At 34.7% G+C, this 11,777-nt stretch overlaps 2 protein-coding genes across 2 annotated transcripts; one reads left to right on the top strand and one right to left on the bottom strand.

Annotated features, from left to right (window-relative positions):
* Positions 1-7,253: 7,253 nt before the first annotated feature.
* Positions 7,254-10,056, top strand: LOC122594015 (ALA-interacting subunit 3-like). The gene is made up of 8 exons (XM_043766490.1): positions 7,254-7,531; positions 8,159-8,217; positions 8,309-8,383; positions 8,479-8,589; positions 8,705-8,775; positions 8,858-9,158; positions 9,279-9,568; positions 9,763-10,056. Exons 1-8 carry the CDS (start codon positions 7,408-7,410, stop codon positions 9,815-9,817), a joined length of 1,086 nt encoding a protein of 361 aa, XP_043622425.1. The 5' UTR covers positions 7,254-7,407; the 3' UTR covers positions 9,818-10,056.
* A 99-nt stretch (positions 10,057-10,155) lies between these two features.
* On the bottom strand, positions 10,156-11,530 carry LOC122590835 (extensin). Its single transcript, XM_043763006.1, has 2 exons — positions 10,408-11,530; positions 10,156-10,329 (listed from the first exon to the last, which is right to left on the bottom strand). The coding sequence occupies exons 1-2, from the start codon at positions 11,528-11,530 to the stop codon at positions 10,298-10,300; spliced, it is 1,155 nt and encodes a 384-aa protein (XP_043618941.1). The 3' UTR covers positions 10,156-10,297.
* Positions 11,531-11,777: the final 247 nt, after the last annotated feature.

Raw genomic sequence — 11,777 nt, 5'->3', positions numbered from 1 at the left:
CGTCGGCCCAAGTTGTGGTAGTAGGCACTGATTTCGGTTACTTGCACGAGTCCATATATATTATTTGTGCATACTTACTGTAAACATACAATCAATATATTAGTTTCTAGTAGTAACCATCTTTAGGTAAAATGGTATCGAATCTGTATAATTATGGATTATTCTTATAAAACAGTCGTCATTCAACCTTGGTGAGGAGTATTGCTAACAGTTAAACCAAATGATCTCCTATTCTTTTTTTTAAAGTTATGGTTGTGAAGAGTCATCATTTAATGTGCACAAAACGCAATCAGTGAGCACACAGACCACTCTTTTTAGCTCCTAGCTTGTAGCTCTTTTTGCCAATAGCCATTTTTGGCAGATTTTGCACCGGTTTCAGCCTTCGGGTTGTTTTTGCAACTTATCTACTCACAAATATATACAGCATTTTTAGCATGATTGAACATGTCGTTAGATGAGCGTTTGGTGTATTTAATTCCCACCAGAGACAAGGATGTTGATTTATTAGAAAGGGAAAAGTTTTGGGAGAGATGGATTAGTTGGTTTATGTCGTCATTTGGTGAGCTTAATTACCTCTTACATGATTGTTCTATGTTGAGTGATGCTACTACCCTATCCCAAATAACATTCACAATAATTTTGATTTACATATATATAGCAGACCCGGGTAAAGATCCATCGATTTGAACTGTTAGTTGGATCTTGGAACAGAGGAAGATCCATCACTTAATCGGGCAGAGCCAGATTTGATTAGTTGAGTCAAGATGGATCGATTTGAACTGCATTTTTTTCCCTATCTGACATTTCTTTTGATAACATGTCTATCGATATCAATGTGCTTCATTTGATCAGGGGCTTTGTTTGTTGATGACATGTTATCACAACACCACCCCAAATGAGCATCCCAATTGATCTTCAAATATTCTAAAATATATATATATATATACTCTTCAGACCATGTGTGTGTCAAGGGGAGGGGTATTTCGGGTATGGGCTGATGTAGTTAGCTCAGAGGTAAGAAAGCCATTGGCTACATGCAAGCTCGACAAGCTACTTCCCTCTATCACCATTTAGTTGTAGAATAGAACCCATTAGAGCATACATGTGTTGGACGTTATCATATATGGGCAAGTAAACTGATCAGAATTGTTAGAATGTCAATATATGTAGGGCGGCCCAAATTAGTTACACTCCCAAAAAGAATGAGTCTATATGTATCTACTCACTGTAAATTAAATGGTACCAAATCCCTAGAATTAGAGATGAAGTTTTTAAAACAGTCGTATGTCGTCATTCATACAACTGTGTTTTTCCTTTAAGATTATAGTTGTGAAGGGTCATCATTTATACGCATATACAACTGTTTTTATATTAGCTCCTTGTAGCTCTACATCAGTGCTAACCAACAGCCATTTTTGGCAGATTTCGCACTAGTTTCAGGTTGTTTGCAGCTTCAAGCAACAGTTGCTTCAAAGAAATGGTTGATTTACACAAGTTCGATGTGGCTGTCGTTTGGCAGTGGATTGGGGCATCATTTGAGCTATGTTGGGAAGTTATTGGACAATGTTCCGCTCTTTGTTAGAGGTACAAATAACGTAATTGTAACAGTTTAAGCCTTTTGTATTAAGACAACAAAGTTTCTGGTGTGAAATAATTCTAAGAACCTGTATGTGTTTGCATAAGTCTAATTTTGTATAGATATTTTTCTCATTCAACAGCTTTAATATTATTGTAACATAATTATTGTAATTGCTGAGTATTCAAGAAAAAACTTCATATGAAACTTGTAGTCTATTACCTCTTTTAGCACATGTTCAGAGACATAGACTTTAAATATAATAATTTTGTAATTATCTATCTGACCAACCGTCTTGCCACTTCCAGTTTAAGTACAAATCAGTTCTTACCACATATGTGAAGAAAATTATTTAGTAGTAAATCCAACTATAGATATTATGTATATTAGCTAATCTTGATTAGAGTCTTATGCAGGCCACATTAGGTGTTCGATGGGCCGAGACCCACCCCGAAATTTCTTGAAATATTTACATATTGTTTATGTATATACACAAGCCCATGTGGTTAACTTTGGCCCACCCTACTTGTAGAAGTTCTACTTAAGATAATCACAAAATTTACGAAAACTTTTTTTTGTTTTTTTTTAAACAGCAATATATTAAAAAAATACGGTATCTAGCAAAGCACTAGACACCATAAATAATACAACGGTACATAAACGAATATAATTACATCGCCTAGAATAACATCAATATTTTGAAAAACTTTCAAAACCAAATAAAGCACACCCTCGATTATAAAACAAGAAGAGGGTTAAGGAACCAATCATCCCGCGAGACATGCAATATTCTGCATCTAGTAGACACCCACAAAAATGATTGTGAAACAATGAAATCAAATAGGAACTCGTTTCTTTGAGATGCCGGAGAAAAAACCTTGTCATTTCGATACCGCCAAATCGCCCAAACCATGCAAAAGATGATTGCTTCAATACACAATTTCTTGGAGTTTTTGATATGCATGTCATCGATATTTTTTAGTATACTACACAAATCGTTCAGCAATATGTGTGGGAGATCAAGCCAAGACATTATTAATTCCCAAAAGCTTCTTTGCCACTCCACATTTAATAAAAAGGTGCGTCCTAGTTTCTTCCCCGCTGGAGCACAATGGACATAATACCGAACCTTTTTAGGGACGACATTATTCCATCTAGTAATCAAGGAAGAATCACTTAGCAATTTATCATCAATGCTTAATCTGGTCTCCTTGACCGAAAAATCAAAAGGTTTCGACTCTCCCCATTTCCACCTATCAACTGTATCACTCAAAGTAACATCATTAAGGAGTGCTTGAAGACTCATCCATTCCGTTTCCTCCACCCCCCCCCCCCCCCCTCTAACAGGTCTACGCCATGAATGGGTAAATAAAGAGCCATTCCATCTCTGAGAAACACGGGCATTCTTAGATTGTTCAAGACGAAAAAGGCGGGGAAAGCGTACCTGAAATGGTGTATTGCCATACCAGATGTCATGCCAAAAATCCGTCATATTTCCATTGCCTGTCTTAATTTTTAATTCATGGAGATGAATAATATCTTTTATCATTAAGTTCTTTAATTTTTAAATTTACGAAAACTTAGATAAAATGCAAGAACTAAGATGACTATCAAGGAAGGCATGAAATCATAACATGTATTGGAACTTAATGATGGAAGAACAAGAAAATGGGGCTGATCACGAGCACAACAAGGACCAAAAACCGATTCCTTAAATCCTGAAACAAAGGTACAAGGGTTTTCTTGCTAGAAGATGTTTTAGAAAATGATTTTGTGAATTGATATACAGGTGTTTTTGATGGAGAAAAGTGTAGGAAATAGAGAGAATGGTAAGGGAGAATGTGTGTTTCTTGCAAAATAAGTGAAAGAGCGGAGAAAATGAGTCTATATATGACCCCTTATATATACTTGGTTACTCTAGTACCAGTGTACCACCACCTAATTAAGTTTTTTAATATGTCACATTATTCTTAAAATGTCTTTATATTTTTATTTGTCTAAGTATAAATTAAATTCTTCTATTTACTAATAAAAATCTCAATGGAAATAATTCACGGTAAGACAAAAAAGTTTATTTTTGGACGATAACTCGACACTAAAACATTTCTAACGCTTAAATTATTTTTAAACTTAACGGCGTTAAAGATTACAAGAATTATATTTAGCATGTCATTTTTAATTTGACCATTTAACTGAAGTTTATTTGGTCAACTAGCATTTTAGAACCAAAGTAGACTCATCGAGTCGTTAATAAACGGTAAACCATTTCCATACATTATCGCAGCGAAGGTACATCGCAACTTTTTGATGACAAGTTAAAAACTAACACCAAAATTCGACGAGTGTTACAAAGTTACATCAAACCCACTAGGCCACTACGTACATTTCTTTCATAATTCAACAAATTTGTTTTGATTGCGGATTTTCATCAGTGTTCAAATTAAGGTGATGAATGCTGGGATTTACTGGCAAAGAAATTAAAGGCAACGAACTTGCAGCAGCTTTTGGCTAGATTTTGGATTCCTAGAGAACGTTTGCAATTTGTTTTATTTTTTTAGTTTGTGTTTGGACGTATATAGAAGTTGTTTCTAAACAGAAATAAAACGAACTATAATTTCTAGAATATGGTTTTGATTCTAGAAGTACGTAAAACGTGGTGGCCACATGTAGAATTAATTTTCATGGCTGGCAAAACTGAAAATACACCAACTTCTGAATTTATAATTGGACCCTTCAAATATAAGATAATACATAAATGGTCTTCTAATTTATTTGTCGTTAATATTTGTTTGTGAGGGCTTTGTAAAATTTACCCCATTTCATGTATTGATGATGACTAACTTTCAGAAAAAGAGAAAATGTATGGATGATGAGTAGAGCATATTGTAGATCGAACGTAAACTCTAAATTACTTGCCTTCTAGTCAAGAAAAAGGTTTATGTAATGTGTAACAAATAGTGATTTTAATGTGTTTCAAAGTATGCATGTTAAACCGATTTATATTTTAATGATTTTAAATTTTGTCTAGTATGATAATTTCAAAAATCAAAATATATCCAAATACTTCATATGGTTAGGTATTGTAAAATAAGTATTAAATTAAAACAAATAAGACAAGTTATTGACTTTTAAATCATGGTTAATATAATGCACAACGATTTACGAAACAATTAATGCACAATGATTTTCATGATTCACGATTATTTTCACTAAAGAGAAATCTATTATTTTATATGTTTTACTTTAATACTTGTTTTCATTTACCTAAACCTATACATTTATTTATCAAATTTTTTTTTTGTTATTTCAAATTGTATAACTTCAACATATATATATGAATCATGTAAAATAACCATAACTATAGATAATATATAAGAGTCTCAACTTAAGTCAAATATTACTTCAATATTTTCTTGGTTCTAATATATGTGTTTAACTTCTTTTTTCTTTTCAAAATTTGATGAATGTTAAATTATAGGTTTCAAGCATGCCTCTTCTTTTAGTTGATTTTTGGGTTTGTGTTTGATTTTCGGTTGATTTTTGTTGTGATAATCATATCTTAGATCAAGTGACCAGCTGGAGTCCTCTTTGAGGGAACTGGTAAAGCGGATGTTAGCTTGGAGACCTAGATCGAATCTTAATCCCCATGGTTTTGGGTATTTACCTCTTGAGTGCATGACATATGTGTTATCACTTATGTTCCGCATGAGTGCACAGGTTCCTATTTCCAACATACTATCCACTTTAGATGTCACCGTTGAGATTTGAATCATTAACTTCGAACACTTCTCATTCAAAAAAATAAATGTGTTTTGATTTCTATGCATTGATGGAATTTTTAGATATTGAATTTATAGTTAAGTTTATACATGTTAACAAGGTTTAAAGGCACGTCAAAACTCTTATGTGTGTGCGCACACACTTGTGTACATACTAGATTGCTACAAGAAAGTGGGTAATAGATGTTGTGGGAAAGACATACTTAATACTTTTCTATAAAAATTCTAGCCCCTTTTATTTTACAAAGTATTATAAGAAAATTAGTTCGAAAATGACTCAATTACCCATAATGAACTCCTTTTATCTATACTATATTATAAAGCAAAAAGTCCATATCTAACATTTTAAGTTTCAACATTTACTTTTCCAAAATGTCTCTCTATCTATTCTATATTTACCTAAAATAACTATAATACTTTTGCTCTCCTCAAATCTCAATCAATCATTTTTTGTCTCTCTTCTCCATAAATCATTTTTTCCTCTAATTCATTCAAAATCTTTTATCTCAAAAACCGTACATCGATAAATTATAAAAATTATATGGGTGAACTTAAAATTTTATGATCTTTCATTAGAGATGTCATTCGATATACTTTCGAAAAAAATTTAAATCCAAGGGTAGAACCCGTACGGTTAAGTCATTTGGCTATCACACTTTATATAGAAGATGTTTAAAAAGTTATCCAATCTTTTTTAATGAATTTACTTACATCCTAAACCTTTATTAACTAATTTACACTCTAAGTTTTTATCTTCTAAAATATTTCAACGAACACCTTTATATGAGTTACATTTACATCAACCAAACCACTCAATACAGTCATCACAACTCATGGCCATTACCACCACCACATTGCTCAGATGCTAGTAAACAAGAAAACATTTCTTACCACACAAGAGGTACACAACATTAGAGTTAAATCATATTCACTTCATTATAAACATCTCTTTCCTATATCTCACATTTCATCACACTTTTTACAAAAATACGAGTGATTTATCTCATATTTCCCCACACATAACTGAAACCCTTTTTATTTCGCTACAAGGGAGATTGCCTACTTGATACATATTACAAAATCATATACAAAATCATATTCACTTCATTATAAACATCTCTTTCCTATATCTCACATTTCATCACACTTTTTACAAAAATACGAGTGATTTATCTCATATTTCCCTACACATAACTGAAACCCTTTTTATTTCGCTACAAGGGAGATTGCCTACTTGATACATATTACAAAATCATATACATTCCGTCTCTCTACATACTACAAGAAGTGAGCCAATATCACTCTCTCTTCATCTTTTAGAGCACACGAACACATCTATCCCACTTTTGGACGATCATCGCCACCTTAGGCTCGCAAAGAGTTTGTTAGGTTTGAATGTTATATTCAGAAGATGCGATGATTGTCGAAATTAAACTCATATCGTCATTAAGCGTGTTATTTCGTGTTTAAATATCTAGAATTACGAAATCATACTAAGCTATGTTAGTGGTTAGTCAAGTATAAATTTTGAACACTGAGGATCGACTGAGTAATAATATAACTTTTTGACATATTATTTTGAAGATTCCGACTAAAAAAAATTAATACAATTGATACAATTTACAAGATGAGCAAAGATGAAAAGAAAAACACGAAATTAAACACTTTTAAAAGGAAATTTTATTGGAGAATATCATCTTTCTTTTTCTTTACATATATGTATTAATTTTTCACTAAATAGGGACTAATCATGACAAACAACTTATATCACAAATTATTTGAATAACAATGGACCAGTTCCTATATGATAGTCCAAGAATTTTCAAAGTCAAAGCAGAGTAAAAAGTCAAAGATCTACAACTTACTCCCTCCTTCAAAACTCAAAAAACTCGTACTTTAATTCTTTCCATTTGTAACTCCTCAATTCTCATCAATAATCCCTTTTTCCTTTTTTTGATTCATATTAATTCATTCATCAAAATTAATTAAAAAAATCTTCAATTTCATTATCATAATATTGTTTTGATTAGTTTTTATTGTTAAAAAGTTACTATGAATAATAATAATAGTAGTAATCCAGCTACGCCGATGAACGCTAACGCGCCGTCGTCTAGCTCCGGCGGTGCCGGATCACCGGATTCCCGTACTCCGGCAAGAAACTCTAAGCGACCTAAGTGTATGTTTTCTTTGATTCTTTATATTTTATAGATCAGTTTCTTTTTAATACTTTATATATATATATGTGTGTGTGTGTGTATTATAGATATAGATATGTATGTATATATATGTGTGTATATTTATGATCTGAAATTTTATGATTATAAAGTTGTGGATATGTTAGTATATATGCTGATCTGGTGAATATATATGATTCTTTATGTTGATAAAGTAGAGGTTAAGAATTAAGATAATCAAAACTATAGAATATAGATGTTACGTTTTTTCGGTTTCGCGAATATGAACAAAAGAGCGTTTAACGTAAGAGGTGTTTTCGAGGATTTTGGTGCCGATACGTGTGATTTGGTACACCGTTTTGATACACCAAAACTATAGTTTTTGTATCTGTTTGGGAAAAATAGTGCAACAGGACGCGTGTCAGCACCGGAGTCCTTTCTACGGTTTTTATGTTAAGTTTTTGTTTTACAAGAACTTTGTGTCGTTAAGTAGTTACGAGAGTAACTCCTTGTCTAGGATTGATTATTTATGGTTTGGCTTGTGTCTTAATTAGGGAAAAGGCATCTGTATGGCTTATTTTTTCGGGCATATATACTAATTATGCTTCCTTTTTTTTTATGGAATATAGATTCTAGGTTTACACAGCAGGAACTTCCAGCATGCAAGCCAATACTTACACCGAAATGGGTAAGTATCCATGTCTTTCTCCATAGTTGTCATTCATTAGCGTATCAGAAAGCGATACGTTCTAAATTTTTTTGTATGGATTCTACTGCAGGTGATTTCAGCATTCATGCTTGTTACGATTGTTTTCATCCCAATAGGACTTGCTTCTCTCTTTGCATCTCGTGATGTATGATTAAAACTGTCTTGATAGATTGAGTTCATGAATATCTGTTTTCTTGCTTGTGATGGTTCTTGATTTTGGATTTGTGTTTATTTGATCAGGTAGTTGAAATTATTGATCGGTATGATAATGCCTGCATACAAGGCACAAAAAGTGAAAAGGTCCAATTTATACAGTCTGATGGTGATAAAACTTGTACCAGAAACTTGACAGTGAGTTTAAATTCATCGCTTTCTGATCATTTGCATCTGATTAGAGATACATTCAATCAAAATCATTAGTTAGTGGCTATCTTTGTTAACATTTTCACAAATGTTCGAATTTTAGGTCCATAAGCGTATGAAGCAGCCTATTTACGTCTATTATCAGCTCGACAATTATTATCAGAATCACCGCAGGTCACAACTTTCTTGTGCACTGATTAAATCTGACGATTACCCTCTTAACTTAATACTTAGCATGTAATTCCCACTTTTACAGGTATGTCAAGAGCCGAAGTGATCAGCAATTGAGAAACCGTGGTGATGAGAATGACACCAGCAGCTGTAAGCCGGAACATGATGCAAATGGGATGGCAATAGTGCCTTGTGGTCTTGTAGCATGGAGTTTGTTCAATGACACCTATAGCTTCTCTTTAGGAAATAACAGCGCTTTACCTGTAAACAAGAGGCATATTTCATGGAAGAGTGACAGAGAAGACAAGTTTGGTAGTGACGTCTACCCGAAAAATTTTCAAAATGGAACTCTCATTGGTGGCGGCAGTCTGAATGAGTCTGTGCCAGTAAGTCTCATAAAACACCATTAAATTTACATCAAGTTTCTTTATGTGTTTTGTTTTCTCTAGTAGGTGAAAGCACCATAATTATAACTTTGGTTGGTGGTCTTTGATGTGAGTGAACAGCTAAGTGAACAGGAAGACCTTATTGTGTGGATGCGAACTGCGGCCCTTCCAACTTTTAGGAAGTTGTACGGGAAGATAGAGGTGGATATTGAGGCAGGTGAGACGATAAATGTGGTACTGCAGAACAGGTACAACACTTACAGCTTCAGTGGCAAGAAGAAACTTGTGCTATCAACTACCAGCTGGCTTGGAGGAAAGAATAACTTCATAGGCATTGCTTATCTTTCTGTTGGCGGCTTGTGCTTCTTGCTTGCCACAACTTTCACTCTCATATATCTAGTTAAACCAAGGTATTTTGAGTTTGCCGATTGCTGTGTTTACCTAGATACTATTATTGATGTTGGAGTTTTAGACCCTACAAGCTTGTAACATACGCGAGTTATCATGAATTAAATTGCAAATATTCTCTCATAATTACATAGAATCATGACATTGCATATTAGGTAATAAATGGCAAACTAATTTGTTGGTATACCTATTACAGGCATCTTGGAGATCCTACTTATCTGTCATGGAATCGGAACCCAGGTGGTCACTGATGTGTGATTGTGCAGTTATGAGGCGGGTCAAAGGAGATCCTTTTGATCGTGTATGTATTACATCTATTATGCCAACACTTTGTAGATTTAGTAAAATCGTTTATTAATTGTTTGTTGACAAGACTTCTGTATTATTCAGTACTGAATTTACGGTTATCCGTTTCTTGAATACGTAATGCTGGTGACAATGTAACTATTGATATTATTGAGTATAGAATGAATGTTACAGTTATGTTTTACTGCTGTGACTTAATTAGTTTGTTGGACGTGTGAAAAGTATAAAAGAACGTTTACACTTTACACTGCTAGACAAGGCTCACTTCTCATAACTTCTGTTTGCATTTATTTTGACGACACAGTAATAGAGTAAATGTGTACTCAATAGCCCAAATCATAATTTTGAGATATGAACATTCTATCTGTAATTCAGTTAGTTACTAACAAAAACTTGTTCATGATTCGTGTAAAAGAAAGTCTGGTTTAGAAGTAGATGAAATGGCACCCATCGTAACCTGTTAGCAGAAATCAAGATTATTAGTCAAGAAAGTGAAAGTTGATGTAGGGAGTTAGGTAGCAATTGATGCACTTACTTGGGTCAACAGTAACGAGCATGGCGGAACCACCAAATTCACAAGTGCCGCCGGCCACTTTGGTTCTTTGCCAGTAGCTATTGAAAGCGTAAGAAGCATGTGCAAATAATGTGTCAGGCTGGAAGCATTCTCCATTTGGCTGTAGTGATTCACAGTCAGCCCCTGAACCACAAGCATAGTTCATGGCTTCTTGAATAATCGGATCTGGAACAGAAGGTTTTGCAACACACCACAATGCAGACTCTGGCTCAGTGTGAGCCGGTGGTGGTCCATTTGGAGGAGGGTATACAACTGGCGGTTCAAATAGAGGTGGGGCTGGTATGAAACCTGTTGGTGAAGGAAATGAGAATGTTGGTGGACTTGGTCCATCATTATAAGGAGGGCTAAAACCCGGACCAGGTTGATAGATGGCGGGCGAGCCAGGTTCATATACTGCAGGTGAGTCTGGAATTGTATCTGACGGTGGTGTGGTAGGTATAGAAGAAGAGAAAGGTGGTGTTGGGTAGGAGGAAGACGATGCGGGTGGTGTAGGGTAGGAGGAAGAAGATGCCGGGGGTGTAGGATAAGAGGAAGAAGATGCCGGTGGTGTAGGGTAGGAGGAAGAAGACGATGCCGGTGGTGTAGGGTATGTAGGGTAGGAGGAAGAAGATGACGCTGGTGGTGTAGGGTTGGAGGAAGATGATGCAGGCGGTGACGGGAAGTAAGATCCAGTAGAAGGTGGTCCCGATACAGGTGGCGGTAGAGTTGTGGAGGAAGGCGGAGGATAACCTGGAGGATTTGCACAATAAGCTTCAGGTAAAACAGGAGTAAGAGGATCAACAGGAGGCAAAAGTATATCATCTGCAAGACGATTAACAACATGATATTTCCGTGTTGAAGTCAACAGCAAAGTTGATGCTCCATGTAATCTTACATCTGCACACACATACACATCATCATTATCAACGTTAGAACTAATTTGGATGCATAAAAACGACAGTGTTAGTTCAGGTACGTGCATGATGGTGAGGCGAAGGCATGATAAGAAGAAATGACAAATGCATAGAGAAACATTAGTAACGTGCAGTTCTCGATCTTCATGTTCAAGCTCGTGTTCAGTAACGGTATCTGCATATATACACATATTAAGTAACAAGTGTTTGTGTTTATATTTATACTACTTAGAAACAAGTTCGGGGCGAGAGTGGAAGCATGTGAGACCGGGCTTTCGATACTTAGAAGATGGTGATGGAAATGGACATGTAAGAGATTCTTGGCTTAAGAATGGATAAAAGAACCATGAACAATCAAATGGAAAGTAGGAGCTTTAATTTTGCTTGCTTTCTACTCAAAGCTATGAAATATACAGTATGCCAGTAGTAATAAGAACT

This window comes from Erigeron canadensis, chromosome 3 (assembly GCF_010389155.1).
Source record: "Erigeron canadensis isolate Cc75 chromosome 3, C_canadensis_v1, whole genome shotgun sequence".
NCBI classification, from domain to species: Eukaryota; Viridiplantae; Streptophyta; class Magnoliopsida; order Asterales; family Asteraceae; genus Erigeron; species Erigeron canadensis.
Note: the sequence above shows the minus strand (reverse complement) of the source record. Positions and strands in the feature narration are given on the sequence as shown.